Raw genomic sequence first — 12502 nt, 5'->3', positions numbered from 1 at the left:
CGTCAACTATTAATGATCAAGAAGTGATCCTGAACTCCTACTTACGTCAAACATAACCCAGAAACCATGTTCATTTCCCGGACTCCGCCGAGAAGAGACTGTCACGGCTACACACGCGGTTGATGCGTTTTAATTAAGGTCAAGTGTCAAGTTCTCTACAATCGGACATTAACAAATTCCCATCTGCCACATAACCGCGGGCACGGCTTTCGAAAGATAATACCTTGCAGGAGTGTCCCAACTTAGCCCATTATAAGCTCTCACGGTCAACGAAGGATATTCCTTCCCCCGGGAAGACCCGATCAGTCTCGGAATCCCGGTTTACAAGACATTTCGACAATGGTAAAACAAGACCAGCAAAGCCGCCCGATGCGCCGACAATCCCGATAGGAGCTGCACATATCTCGTTCTCAGGGCAACACCAGATGAGACATCCTACGAGTAAAACCAGCCCTCAAGTTTCCCCGAGGTGGCCCCGCAGTCTACTCGGTTCAGACCAGCACTTAGAGAAGCACTGGCCCGGGGGGTAAAATAAAGATGACCCTCGGGATGCGCGACTCCCAAGGGAAAAAGGCTAGGTGAGGCAAATGTAAAACCAAGGTTGGGCCTTGCTGGAAGAGTTTTACTCAAAGCGAACTGTCAAGGGGGTCTCATAAATCACCCAACCGCGTAAGGGACGCAAAATCAAGGAACATAACACCGGTATGACGGAAAACTAGGGCGGCAAGAGTGGAACAAAACACCAGGCATAAGGCCGAGCCTTCCACCCTTTACCAAGTATATAGATGCATTAATAATATAAGAGATATTGTGATATCCCAACATAAACATAATCCGACATGGAGCAATCTTCATCTTCACATGCAACTAGCCACGCTATAAGAGGGGCTGAGCAAAGCGGTAACATAGCCAAACAACGGTTTGCTAGGTAGGGTGAAAAGGTTAGAGGCTGACATGGCAATTTGGAAGGCTTGATAAGCAAGTGGTAGGTAACGCAGCATAGCGATAGAACGAAGCAACTAGCATAGCGATGATAGTAGTGAGATCCAAGGTGACGGTCATCTTGCCTGAAATCCCGCTAGGAAGAAGAACGAGTACATGAAGAAGATGAAGCCACGAAGACGAACCAAGCGTAGACGAACGAATCCTCACGATCGCAACGAAACGGGAACTATCGAGAAGAATCACACAACATGGTAAACACACCACACATGAACAAGGCATGATGCTCAACCAAGTATGATGCATGACAAGGCTACATGAAGCTACTCATGGCAAGAGATGAGGCATACAAGAGCAACACATCAAAGCAGGTTTAAATGAGGCCGGAAACAACATATAACAAATCCGGTAAGTCCTCATATGCAAATTTCGAAATTGGTACAGATCTGAATAAATCTTATGTTCAAATTGTTAAACATCAAGTTAAGATGCACCAAGATGATCTACACGAAATTCTAGTCAAGTTTCATATAAAGTTCATTTAATTCGGAGCTACTGCCTAGAAGATATGAGCAAAACAAGTTAAGCATGGCATTGATGCAAAATGCATTCAAACATCAAGCAAACACACTCAAGGCATGGATGCAACATGATAACATGAATCTACATGCAATACTAAGCAAGTTTCATATAGAGCATGCTCAAAACGGAGCAACGGTGCAACATATACACTCCAAACAAGATATAGCAACAATATGTCCAAAACAGCAACTAGGCATCTTGCAAGCACCATGGAAATATGCTACAGCACTCCAACATGATAACAAAAGGCATGGACATGAAATACAGGTAAATCATGACAAAACATGAACACTGAGCTATCTCCAGAAACCACTACAACATACTCAAAAGGACATGGCCATATTACAAATAATAACAGTTCACAGACTTAGCAGAAATTACTGGACATGGCAGAAATAACATCAGGTTGCAAAGAGCTATCAAACAACATGCTACAGGAACAGATCATAGAAAACAAAGGCATGGCGTGATTCTACTCAAAGCATATAACAAATGTCCCTTACTGAACATGAGCCAAAAAGGCACAGAAGATATGATGGCACCCATGTAAACATAGCAAGTTTCATAAACAGATTCAGACAGTGAAAATAACAGTGCATGGCAAAAATAATGATAAGTAGACATGTTGGTGAGCTTGTACCACTCACCACAGAGCAATACATGGCATAACAAGGTAACCAAAAGTAAGATGGAATAAATATGAAGCTAAGCATGGCAATAGAATAACCATAGGGTGCATGGATCACTAGCAAAACACATGGCAAAACTGAACTAAATGTTAACAGACTGACAGCAACATTATTTATCAATTTGAGAGCAAGATTACAACAAGCTACAGCCTGATATAAATGCAACAAAAGGCATGGATGGGTAGAGCATAACATTTATAACAAAATATCCTTAGTGAACATCTCCAGATTATGCGTAGAACTCATGATAGCAGCAGGTTTACATGGCATCACAATGTAACAGACTCAGACTTGGCAGAAAACAATGTCACAGAAATCAGCAATATCACGGAGCCTATTTTGCATGCTTGTGCTAGTCACCAAATAGACCAAAAAAATACAGGATAAGCACCACTGTAAAGATGGCATGATGTATATCAAAACACATGTAGAGCTCATGCTCATAGGATGCACACACAAAATGGCATGAAAAAGACAAATCATCAAGTTCTGATAACAGACAGCAGTTAACATCATATGGCACTCTTGCAACGATGATAAGGGCATCAAGATGGACTCAAACAAGCATGGCACAATGGAACAAAATGAAGATCACATCATGATGAACATTGCAACATATTACACGCACAAAACGGAGCTACAGTCATGGAGATATGGCATGGCAAACATGTGCACATGATGCTGAATTCCAGGGACTTAGCAGAAATATACCACTCCGAAAATCTGTACGGGGCGAAGCGGGACGGGGAGATCCGGGCGGGGGGAGGCGTGTTTGATTCGGTGCACTGGTGGATCTGATCCCGCCTCACCGGATCCGGGACGAGGCGACTCCGGCAACGGCGGAGGTCGGGGACGGCGTGGACGGGGCGAGGCGGCGCGGGGGGCGCCGGTGGAGAGGTGCGGCGGCGGAGGCGAACGGCGAGGAGGGCGGAGGAGCAAGGCGGCGGCGGGCGAGGTCGCCGCGGCGAGCGGGCGGCAGGGGTCGCCGGCGCCGGGCGGCGAGGTGGCCGGCACCGGGGTCGGGCACGGAGGCGGCGCGCGGGGCGGACGGGCGATGGTCGGCCCGGGGCGGGAGCTCCAAGACGGCGGCGCCGGAGCCAGGCGCCGGGCGCGGGGCGGACGGGCGATGGTCGGCCCGGGGCGGGAGCTCCAAGACGGCGGCGCCGGAGCCAGGCGCCGGGCGCGGGCGACCACGGGCGGCGGCGGCGGCTCGGGCCCCGCGAGCCGGATATGGGCCCCGCGGGCCCTGGCGGCGGAGGAGAGGGGGGGGGACATGGAGGGCGCCGGTTGGCTGCAGGCGACGGCGGCGATGACGTGTCGCCCCGGGATTGGCCGGGCGATGTGGCTGGCGGGGGTGGACGCGTCCGGCGACGGCGCGGACATGTCCGGCGGCGCGAGGAGGGAGAGGGCTAGGGTTCATCCGCGAATTTTCGGGGAGGGACACATATTTATAGGTAGAGGGAGTTAGGAGAGTCCAAATGAGGTGCGGTTTTCGCCCACACGATTGTGATCAAACGGCGGAGAGAATGCAGGGGGTTTAGATGGGCTAGTAGGCTGATTTGGAGGGGTGTTGGGCTGCAAGACAAAAGGGGCTTTCGGTCTACGCGGATAACCGTTGGGGCATCAGACGACCTCCAAATGAAACGAAATTTGACGGGCGTTCTACCGGTGCTATACCAAGGCCACTCGGCAAATACCGACCCATTCCGAGAACGTTTTTCTCCCGCTCACGAAACAAGATCTGAGAGGTGCAACGGGCGCGAGGGAGAGTGTGGTTGGGCTCAGAACGGACAACGGGGAGAACCGGGGGAACCCGAACGGATGCAAGTTTTGAAAATATGAGGATGCAATGCAGATGATGACATGGCAAAAAGCAACACGCAAGCAAATGACCTGACAACAACGACGAATAACTGGAAGACACCTGGCGCATCGAATCCGGGGCGTTACACCAGGCCTCCTTAGTAAATCGCAAATATGGCAGGCCCAGGCCCGGCCCGACCTAACCTTCGAGCTCAAAACCTAGGCCCAGGCCTCCTTAGTAAATCGCAAATATGGCAGGCCCAGGCCCGGCCCGACCTAACCTTCGAGCTGAAAACCTAGGCCCAGGCCCGGCCCATGGGCAAGACAGGGCTAGGTTGGGTTGAGCTTTTCCAAGCCGGGTCGGGTCGGGCTTTTCCGGACCGGGTCGGGCCGGGTATCCATGGCCAGGTATACCTGGCGGACGAGTATCTAGGAACGCTACGGGTTTGAAGTTGTTTTTTTTTTTAAAGGCAAATAGTGTGCTACTGGGTGGCAGCCGTGTAGGGCCGGAGGGGGGCACCACGCACGCGCACGCGGCAGCCGGGCCACGCGCCTCATGTTTATGGATTTCGTTTTCATACTAACCCGCCGACAGATGCCCCTGAGTTACTACCGTCCCTACCACTATCTCTGACGACATATACGGCATGACTCCGCCGAGCGCACACCTTGTGATCTGGTCTGATGCCTCCTTCCCCGGCGAGCTGATTCCGAGCCCCTCCGACGCCGCCGGCAGGCCGGCCCTTCCTCTCCTCCGCCTACCCCGCTAGCCCCCTCACTCGCTCGAGGCTGCGCGCACGTACGTCCTCCTCCCGGCCGGCCCCTACATCCATCTCTGTAAGCATGGCTCTTTTCCCTACCGGGTCCGTGATGTGATTCATTCTCCCTGGCCCCGGCCCCTGGGCCGGACTCTTATCCTCCATTGGAGGAGCTGAGCTGAAAATGCTCCCTCTGTAAACGTTCTTAAGACGTTTTAGGTCACTGTTGCTTCGGATAAGGAACTCGCTACAATCCAGAGGTTCATGATGTTTATCCTCTTTTTCAGAAAAAAATAAAAAAAAGAACTTGCTCCAATGGACCAAGTTTGGCTTATTCCTTGACCAAACAATCGGCTAGTGCAGCTTATGATTTCGAAGTGAAAATAAATCATCTACTCCTACATGATTTATCTGCTCTGCAGTAAATTAGGCAGATTAATAAGCATATAATGTACGTAGTATGTAGGAGCACAAAGTTCCACTATACGATATGTTGAATGACCTCAAGCTTACATTTATTCTACCATTCTCAGTGTCATCGGCGATGTGGCCTCATCTTCTACTGCTTCTGCTGCCCTACGCATTCCAATCGGCATCAGCAACAGCACTCGACGATAAGCCCGATGTGGATGCCTTGCTGGGTGGTAAACTGCCCTCTGACTTGGGGGATCACGTCCCGCGCCTCATGGGCCTGTTCCTCGGCGGGTTGAACAGCTTCTCTCGTCAATGCAACTCAGATAAGGTTTCTAGACATCACCGGAACAGTGCCTCCTGAGATTGGAATGCTCTGCCCAGAAGTCCTCAATTTTGAGAGTAATCAGCTAATGGCAGCCACTGCTCAGGACTGGGAGTTTATGACATTCCTCACAAACTGCACACGCCTCAGGAACCTTTGCATCCAGGCCAACGCGCTAGGTGGCGTGCTGCCAAGCTCAGTTGGCAACCTATCAGCACATCTCCAACAGTTTATTTTTGGATTTAATGAAATTTCTGGCAAATTACCATTTGGCATAAGCAATCTTGTCGGACTAAATGTGTTGGACTTCCCTCACAACCAATTTACTGATGTCTTGCCTGACAGCATCGGAAGGCTAAATTTGCTTCAGCAATTGTATTTCAATAATAATCAGTTTTCAGGATCCTTGCCATCCTCCCTCGGGAACTTGACACGGCTGCTAGTTCTTTCAGCCGGCAGCAATAAGTTTAAGGGGGGCCTTCCAACAGGCCTAGGGAACCTCCAGGAGATAACTGAAGCGGACTTTTCAAACAATAAGTTTTCAGGTCCATTACCAAAAGAGATCTTTAACCTATCAACCCTGTCAAATACACTGGTTGTTCCAAAAGCTTTTTAGCTGAGTGTGAGGCACTTAGTAAGGTTCGCCATCGTTATTTGATCAGTGTCATAACTTGCTGCTCAAGCTCTGACTCAAGCCAAAACGACTTCAAAGCTCTTATGTTCGAGTTCATGCCCAATGGGAACCTGGACAGCTGGTTACATCCGGATGTACATGATGCATCACAGCAACTGCAAGGATTGACATTGATTCAGAGATTAAATATTGCAGTCGGTATTGCTGATGCACTAGATTATTTGCACAACAACTGTGAACCGCCAATAGTTCACTGCGACCTGAAGCCAAGCAACATTCTTCTCAACGAGGATTTAGTTGCTCATGTTGGAGACTTTGGCCTTGCAAAGATTATTTCCGAACCAGCAGCCGAGCAACTGATTAACTCAAAGAGCTCGACTGGAATAAGAGGAACAATTGGTTACGTCGCTCCAGGTAGCTTTAATTTTCTCTAACATTAAATCAAACAGTCCACAGCATAAATTTAGCAGGTATGCAAAATCACACCTTTTTGTGTATGCGAATGTAGAATATGGCGAAGGTGGTCAAGTTTCTTCACGTGGGGACGTATACAGCTTTGGGAGTGTCGTCCTCGAGTTGTTTATAGGCAAGGCACCTACTCATGACATGTTCAGAGACGGGTTGACCCTGCAAAAACATGCCAAGGATGCATTTCCAGGGATGCTGATGCAGATCGTCGATCCAGTCCTACTGTCCATTGAAGAAGCTAGTGCGAGTAGTTTGCTGGATGGAAGCAACCCAATGGAACATACCAGCAATGCCATATCCTCTGTCATAGAGGTTGCCCTGTCATGCAGCAAGCATGCACCCACCGAGAGAATGTGCATAGGAGATGCAGCTGCTGCGATCCATAGGATAAGGGATAGCTATGTTAGAATAACACAAAAATGAGTAGCAACTAACAGGGTTGGCAGTATACAGCGCAAGACCTTATGCTGAAACATCCAGGCCATGTACACTTAATTGGCTTTATGGTGGTTATGTTTGGCATTGTAAGCTTGGTTTTGGTTTGTTCGTTTCTGGCTCGTCATGTTTGCCTGTTGATCTGTCCTTTCCACCTTATGTGTCAAGTTCCGTACTAAGAACTGGTAAATTACGTACTGGTTGTCTTCAAGCTAATCAGACTCCTTAGTGGAGCTAACATTCTCCTTCAAAGCACCCTCGGGTGTACCCATAGGACAGGGTAACAATGCCGGTTGGTCTACCTGATCTTCTGTAGTCCCATGTTGACCATTCCTAGGACAGTCATCGAACATAAAATTCAGCATAGATTCACTGACACAGGCAATACAAATTTACATTTCATAAGTTCATGCACTGCTCTCAGTCGTTTAGTCCTCCAACTAGTACGTCTTAAAGAGCACCACAACACCTTGATCCAACTCAAACCCAGAAGTTTGTTACGAGAACACATCATACAGAGCTGTGAGAACCCGCAGTGAGATGTATTGTTGTCATGTAAATATCTGGTGATTACTGATTAGTTTGCCACTCATTGTCATGCATATATTGTTTGATATCTATGCAACAAGGAAAAGCCTTACTCTGCACGTAGAACTGATACCTTGGCAATATATTTAGAATTTAGATAACTTGAATGATTTTCAGATAAATGGTCCCGTTGACTGGGAACTCCAAGGCCTACGCTCTAATTAAATTTGCAATTGGTTATATATTTTCAGGTGTCTTGCTAGCTTACAAATTCACCGCTATGAGTGCTAATGTGTATCTGCAAGATCCCAGATATGCTAGTACAAGTCAAACATTGTCCAGCAAACATTTCATGGGGCAGCCTGCTTTATCAACAAATTAACATGTACTCCTTCCGTTCCCATAATATAAGAGCATTTCTGGACGGAGGTAGTAGAGTGGAAGAAAGGCTTGCATGTACACGTAAACAATCAGGACGTCTATCATTCACAACATGCGGTTTTATAATCAAGATCCAGTAAATGCTTAACAGGAAGTGCTCTGCTCTCTCAAGTCTTAACTATGTAACATGCAAATGATATTACCAAGAGTGTATAATCAGATTATCCATTTGCAAGGCATTGTTGTGAAAAGATGATCAAATCCAGCAGTCCCAGAATGACAAGGTTAATAAAAATAGCATCTAGAACCAATTCAGATTTTTCAGTCAGGTACTCAGGTGCGGATGGAGAGTACTGAAATAACATAAAGGAACTTAGCGGACTAGTATACAATAAGTATACCATGTAAAGTGATGATTGAAGCTTGTACACTCAATTACGCACTCATTGCCTTCAAGCTCATGATATTCGTATTCCTTAATTAGTGGGGCTAACATCCGCCTTCAAAGCATCCTCCGGGTGTATCGTGGGTTTATCCTTGGTAATATCCGCTTGGTGGCGGCTGGTGTGGCTTACATCCATCTGGGAAGAGGAGGCCCGCCAGTCGTGCCGACTAATTTGGGTATTCTGCCCTGGACCATGGGGTGGAGGCCCACTCGTAATCCTAGTTCACCCGTCCAAACTTTTTAACCCATCATCAAATCGAGGCCCTGTGTGCTTTTTGGGGGTCCAGAGCTAAAAAAAAAATTAGAGCATGTACCGCCGCACACCAAACTCCCTCCGTATGCTAGCCGGGTCAATGACCGGTCGAAAAAAGCCGATCCTAACGGACGCCTTAAACCGACCCTAAATTCTGGGCTGGTCGGCAGACCTCTCAAATGTATGGGGAAGCCCAGGATTATTTTCTATCGGCAGACCTCTTAAATCTATGTGGAAACCTAGGATTACGATCCAAAAGGATTAGGGGAAGCCCAGGCAGGGGCGGAGTCAGGATTTAGGCGGGCGAGAAAGATAATAATCGTTTCAGAGACACAACACAAAAATAAAGTCTCAAAAGTAGAATTGATATGAATGAAAATATATGCTTGGTAATAACATGAGTTCAAATTATCAGCTTCTAACAATGTACTCCTATTCTTCTCAACAAAAAGAACAATGTACTCCTACATAAAAAAAAATCTAATTAACAATGTACTACATCATGATTTGCTCACTGGAGCATTGGGCTTCCCTGTGGCTAGGACATTGTTGGGCTCTGGTAGCAACTTATGCAGGCTGCAGCCTACTTACGACCTCTCTTTTTTTTCTACAAAACCTGCTCGATCAGGTGCAGTCAGACAACCCTTGGAAAAAAAAGGTGCCGTCAGACAAAGAGCTGACGCACGACGTCGTCGACCAGCTCGTCGAAGATGGCGCGCTTGATCTTCCTCCCGACGACGCAGGCGTCCCCGCACAGCGCCTCTGGCACCCACGGTGGCCTCCCGACCTCGCGCTCAGCCGTGCCATCCACTGTCGCTCGCGCCACGTGCATATGTATATATACGCACGTCGTTCAATGAACACTCACTTACATATGTATATATATTAAAAATACCTGAGTAGTTCGTTGATAATGTGTTAATATTTTAAATTATATGAATATTTCTTATGCATCGACATTTTAACAAAAAGGTTCATTCTGTATGAAACGATGTTCAGCCCAGATTGTATATTTATTAATCAAGTATTAAACTGTTTTCTTTGTGTTTCCAAAAAAAGTATCATTGTTTATTGAAAAAAAATATTCGTTGTGTATGAAAAAATTGTACGTCACATATTAAAAAAGGTCCATTCATGTTAAAGATTGTTCATCATATATTTTGAAAAGGTTAATCATGTATTAAATATGTTTTTCTAAGAATACTCTCATATTGTAAATTGTTCTTTGTGTTTTCTAAAAAAATCACCGTACAAGACAAATATGTTCGTCGTGTATAAAAAAAATTACATACCAAATAATTTCTTAACGTATTAAAATATGTTTTTATCCTACAAAACTATATGCATTGTTATTTTCAAAAGCATCGTCTTTGAAAAAATGGTCATTGCATATCAAAAAACATGTTCACGTGTATTGAAAAATTGTTCATTCTAAAAATTGTTGATATTGTAATTAAAAAAGTCATGCAGTATCAAAATTGGATCATGTACGAAATAATTGTCCATCACGTATTTGAGTGGAAAGATTCATGTAATTCAAAATGTTTTATGCATTTTAAAGAATGTTCATATAAATTTCAAAAGTCGTCATTTTTTTTTAATAAATGATCTGGTAATTTTCAAATAAAAATGAAAATAGACATAAGTAAGAGGAAGAAAATAAAATTAAAGATGAAAATAAAAATTGATACAACAAAAAGTATCGGGAAAGCATATAAAAATGCCAGAAAGAATACCGTACACCAATTCCTTTTAAGTGAATGTGTTTTTTTTTAATTAAGGGAATAGTGGAATGCATTTTTTTAGATAAAGTGGAATGCATATGCTTACTGACACTTGGACTGTACAATTGGGCCTCTTGTGGAGAACATTGTTGGGCTCTGCTTGCAACTCATGCAGGCTCCAGCCCACTTACAAGCCTTTTTTTCCTGCAAAACCTGTTCGAAAATTTTCTCCAAAAAAAACTGTTGGAAAAAATAAGTGCAGTCAGACAAACAGCTGACGCACGACGTCGCCGACCAGCTCGTCGAAGATGGCGCGCTCGATCTTCCTCCCGACGGCGCAGGCGTCCCCGCACAGCGCCTCCGGCACCCACGGCGACCTCCCGACCTCGCGCTCCGCCGTGCCGTCCCCCGTCGCCCGCGCCACGTGCCGCCACACCTCGTCTTCCAGCTCCCTCCCTCGCACCCGCGACGACGGCGGCGAGCCGTTGTTGCACTCGACGACCCACCGGCGCAGACACGACGGCGACGAGGAAGAGACGGCACTCCTCGCGCCCGCCTGCAGCGCCTCGTTGGCCAGGTCGAAGAGCAGCCTGCGGCGGTCCGCCGCTCCGAGTTCCTCCTCCTCTCCTGCGCCGTCGTCGCGGCGCCGGAGGCGGCGGTAGTAGTACCCGTCCTCGACCTCCTCGAAGACGTCGTCGGAGATGGCGATCGAGTCCGTCCTCGCAACCGCCGCGTCGTCGTCGTCGTCGAACAGCCCCGCGGCGACGAGCACTTCCCTGACGTACGCCGTGTCAGGGTCCTCGCTCTCGGCCGCGGCGTCGGCCTTCCATTCCCACGGCGACTCGCCGCCCACGGACGCCTCGAATTCCGACGAACACCTGGGACTCCACCTCGGGCTCGACTCTGCAAAAGAAGAATCAGCAAAACGCATTGCTGCAGCAAAGAGATCATATGGAACGCAGCAAAACATTTTGTGGTACGGTACCTGGGAGGAACGTGCAGTTGAGATCGCCGGAGAAATGTCGCCCGCCGTGGACCTCCAACGGCGACACCGGGCTAGGAGGCGCCGGAGAGGAAGGCTTCTTCCTGGACAGATGCATCAGCAGCAGCTTCCCTGCTCCTCCGCCCAGGCAGAGGCTCTGCCTCATACTCGCCACCGTCCCTCTGAAAATGCTGAAGCTTCTGCTCCGGCCCACCATCTTCTGCTCGCCTTCAGACGACGCGTCCGAAGAACACCCCGCCGCCGGGGCAGAGAACGACCGGAGCAGCGCCCGCGGCGACGCAGCAATAAAGTCAACGCCGTCGTCGTGCAGCTTCGCCGGACTCCGACGCGGGTCGCGGTCAGGGCTCTGCCGGCCGTTTACGCCAGCGCCTGCCCGCAACGGTGACCACCTGCTGCCCCTCGGTCCTCTGCCCGTGACCTTCGTCGGCGACATGGCCTCGGTCCTCGCCATGACGCTCCTCAGCATCCGGTGCTCCGGGGACGGCGAGCCGTCGCGCCGGCCGCGGTCGCCTCGGAAGACGCGGAAGGACTCCAGCCGGCTCAGCCTCTTGCCGACGGCCTCCCTGATCTGCCTCGCCGTGTCCTGTGCCGTTCGCTCCGGGCCGTCGCCGACGCTTCCCCAGCCTCGCCTCGCCTTCGCGACGACGTCGCCTGGGCCGTCGGTCTTGGCCTTCGTTGCGGCCTTGAGCCTCTCGGCCCTCTCCTTCACCTCCCGGAGGAAGTCCTCCATGTCCATGCCCCCGTCCCGCACCGCCTTCCATGACGGCGTCGGAACGGCGTTCCGATGATCCCCGGCGGCACCGAGAGTAGCACCAGTGGCCGGCCTGAGGATCGCTATCCGTGTCGCCGGCATGCCGCGCAGCTTCTCCGACGTGTTGCTCATCTCATCATGTTCACCCGAGAATTCTTCAGACGCTGCAACTTCTGAACCACCATGGCGCTGCTCTGCCTCTTCATCATTCTTCTTCAGGCCAACCACCAGCGCCTTGATACCTTCGTCTTCCTCCACCTCCACGGTGCTCTGACGGCCGCCATAGCCGTACCTGGCCATCTTCTCCCGGCGCAGGTTCTCCTGCGCGATCCTCTGGATGCACCGGCCGTCCAACAGCCCGGCCACCCGA

At 49.1% G+C, this 12502-nt stretch overlaps 1 protein-coding gene across 1 annotated transcript; it reads left to right on the top strand.

Moving 5' to 3' along the window:
* The first annotated feature begins 5310 nt into the window (after positions 1-5310).
* LOC109734064 (probable LRR receptor-like serine/threonine-protein kinase At3g47570) lies at positions 5311-7244 on the top strand. Its single transcript, XM_073505563.1, is given in 4 exon segments — positions 5311-5510; positions 5512-6055; positions 6127-6558; positions 6653-7244. Coding segments are annotated over 4 exon segments (1551 nt in total). The 5' UTR covers positions 5311-5318; the 3' UTR covers positions 7036-7244.
* Positions 7245-12502: the final 5258 nt, after the last annotated feature.

Source organism: Aegilops tauschii, chromosome 7 (genome assembly GCF_002575655.3).
Source record: "Aegilops tauschii subsp. strangulata cultivar AL8/78 chromosome 7, Aet v6.0, whole genome shotgun sequence".
Lineage (NCBI taxonomy): Eukaryota > Viridiplantae > Streptophyta > Magnoliopsida > Poales > Poaceae > Aegilops > Aegilops tauschii.
Note: the sequence above shows the minus strand (reverse complement) of the source record. Positions and strands in the feature narration are given on the sequence as shown.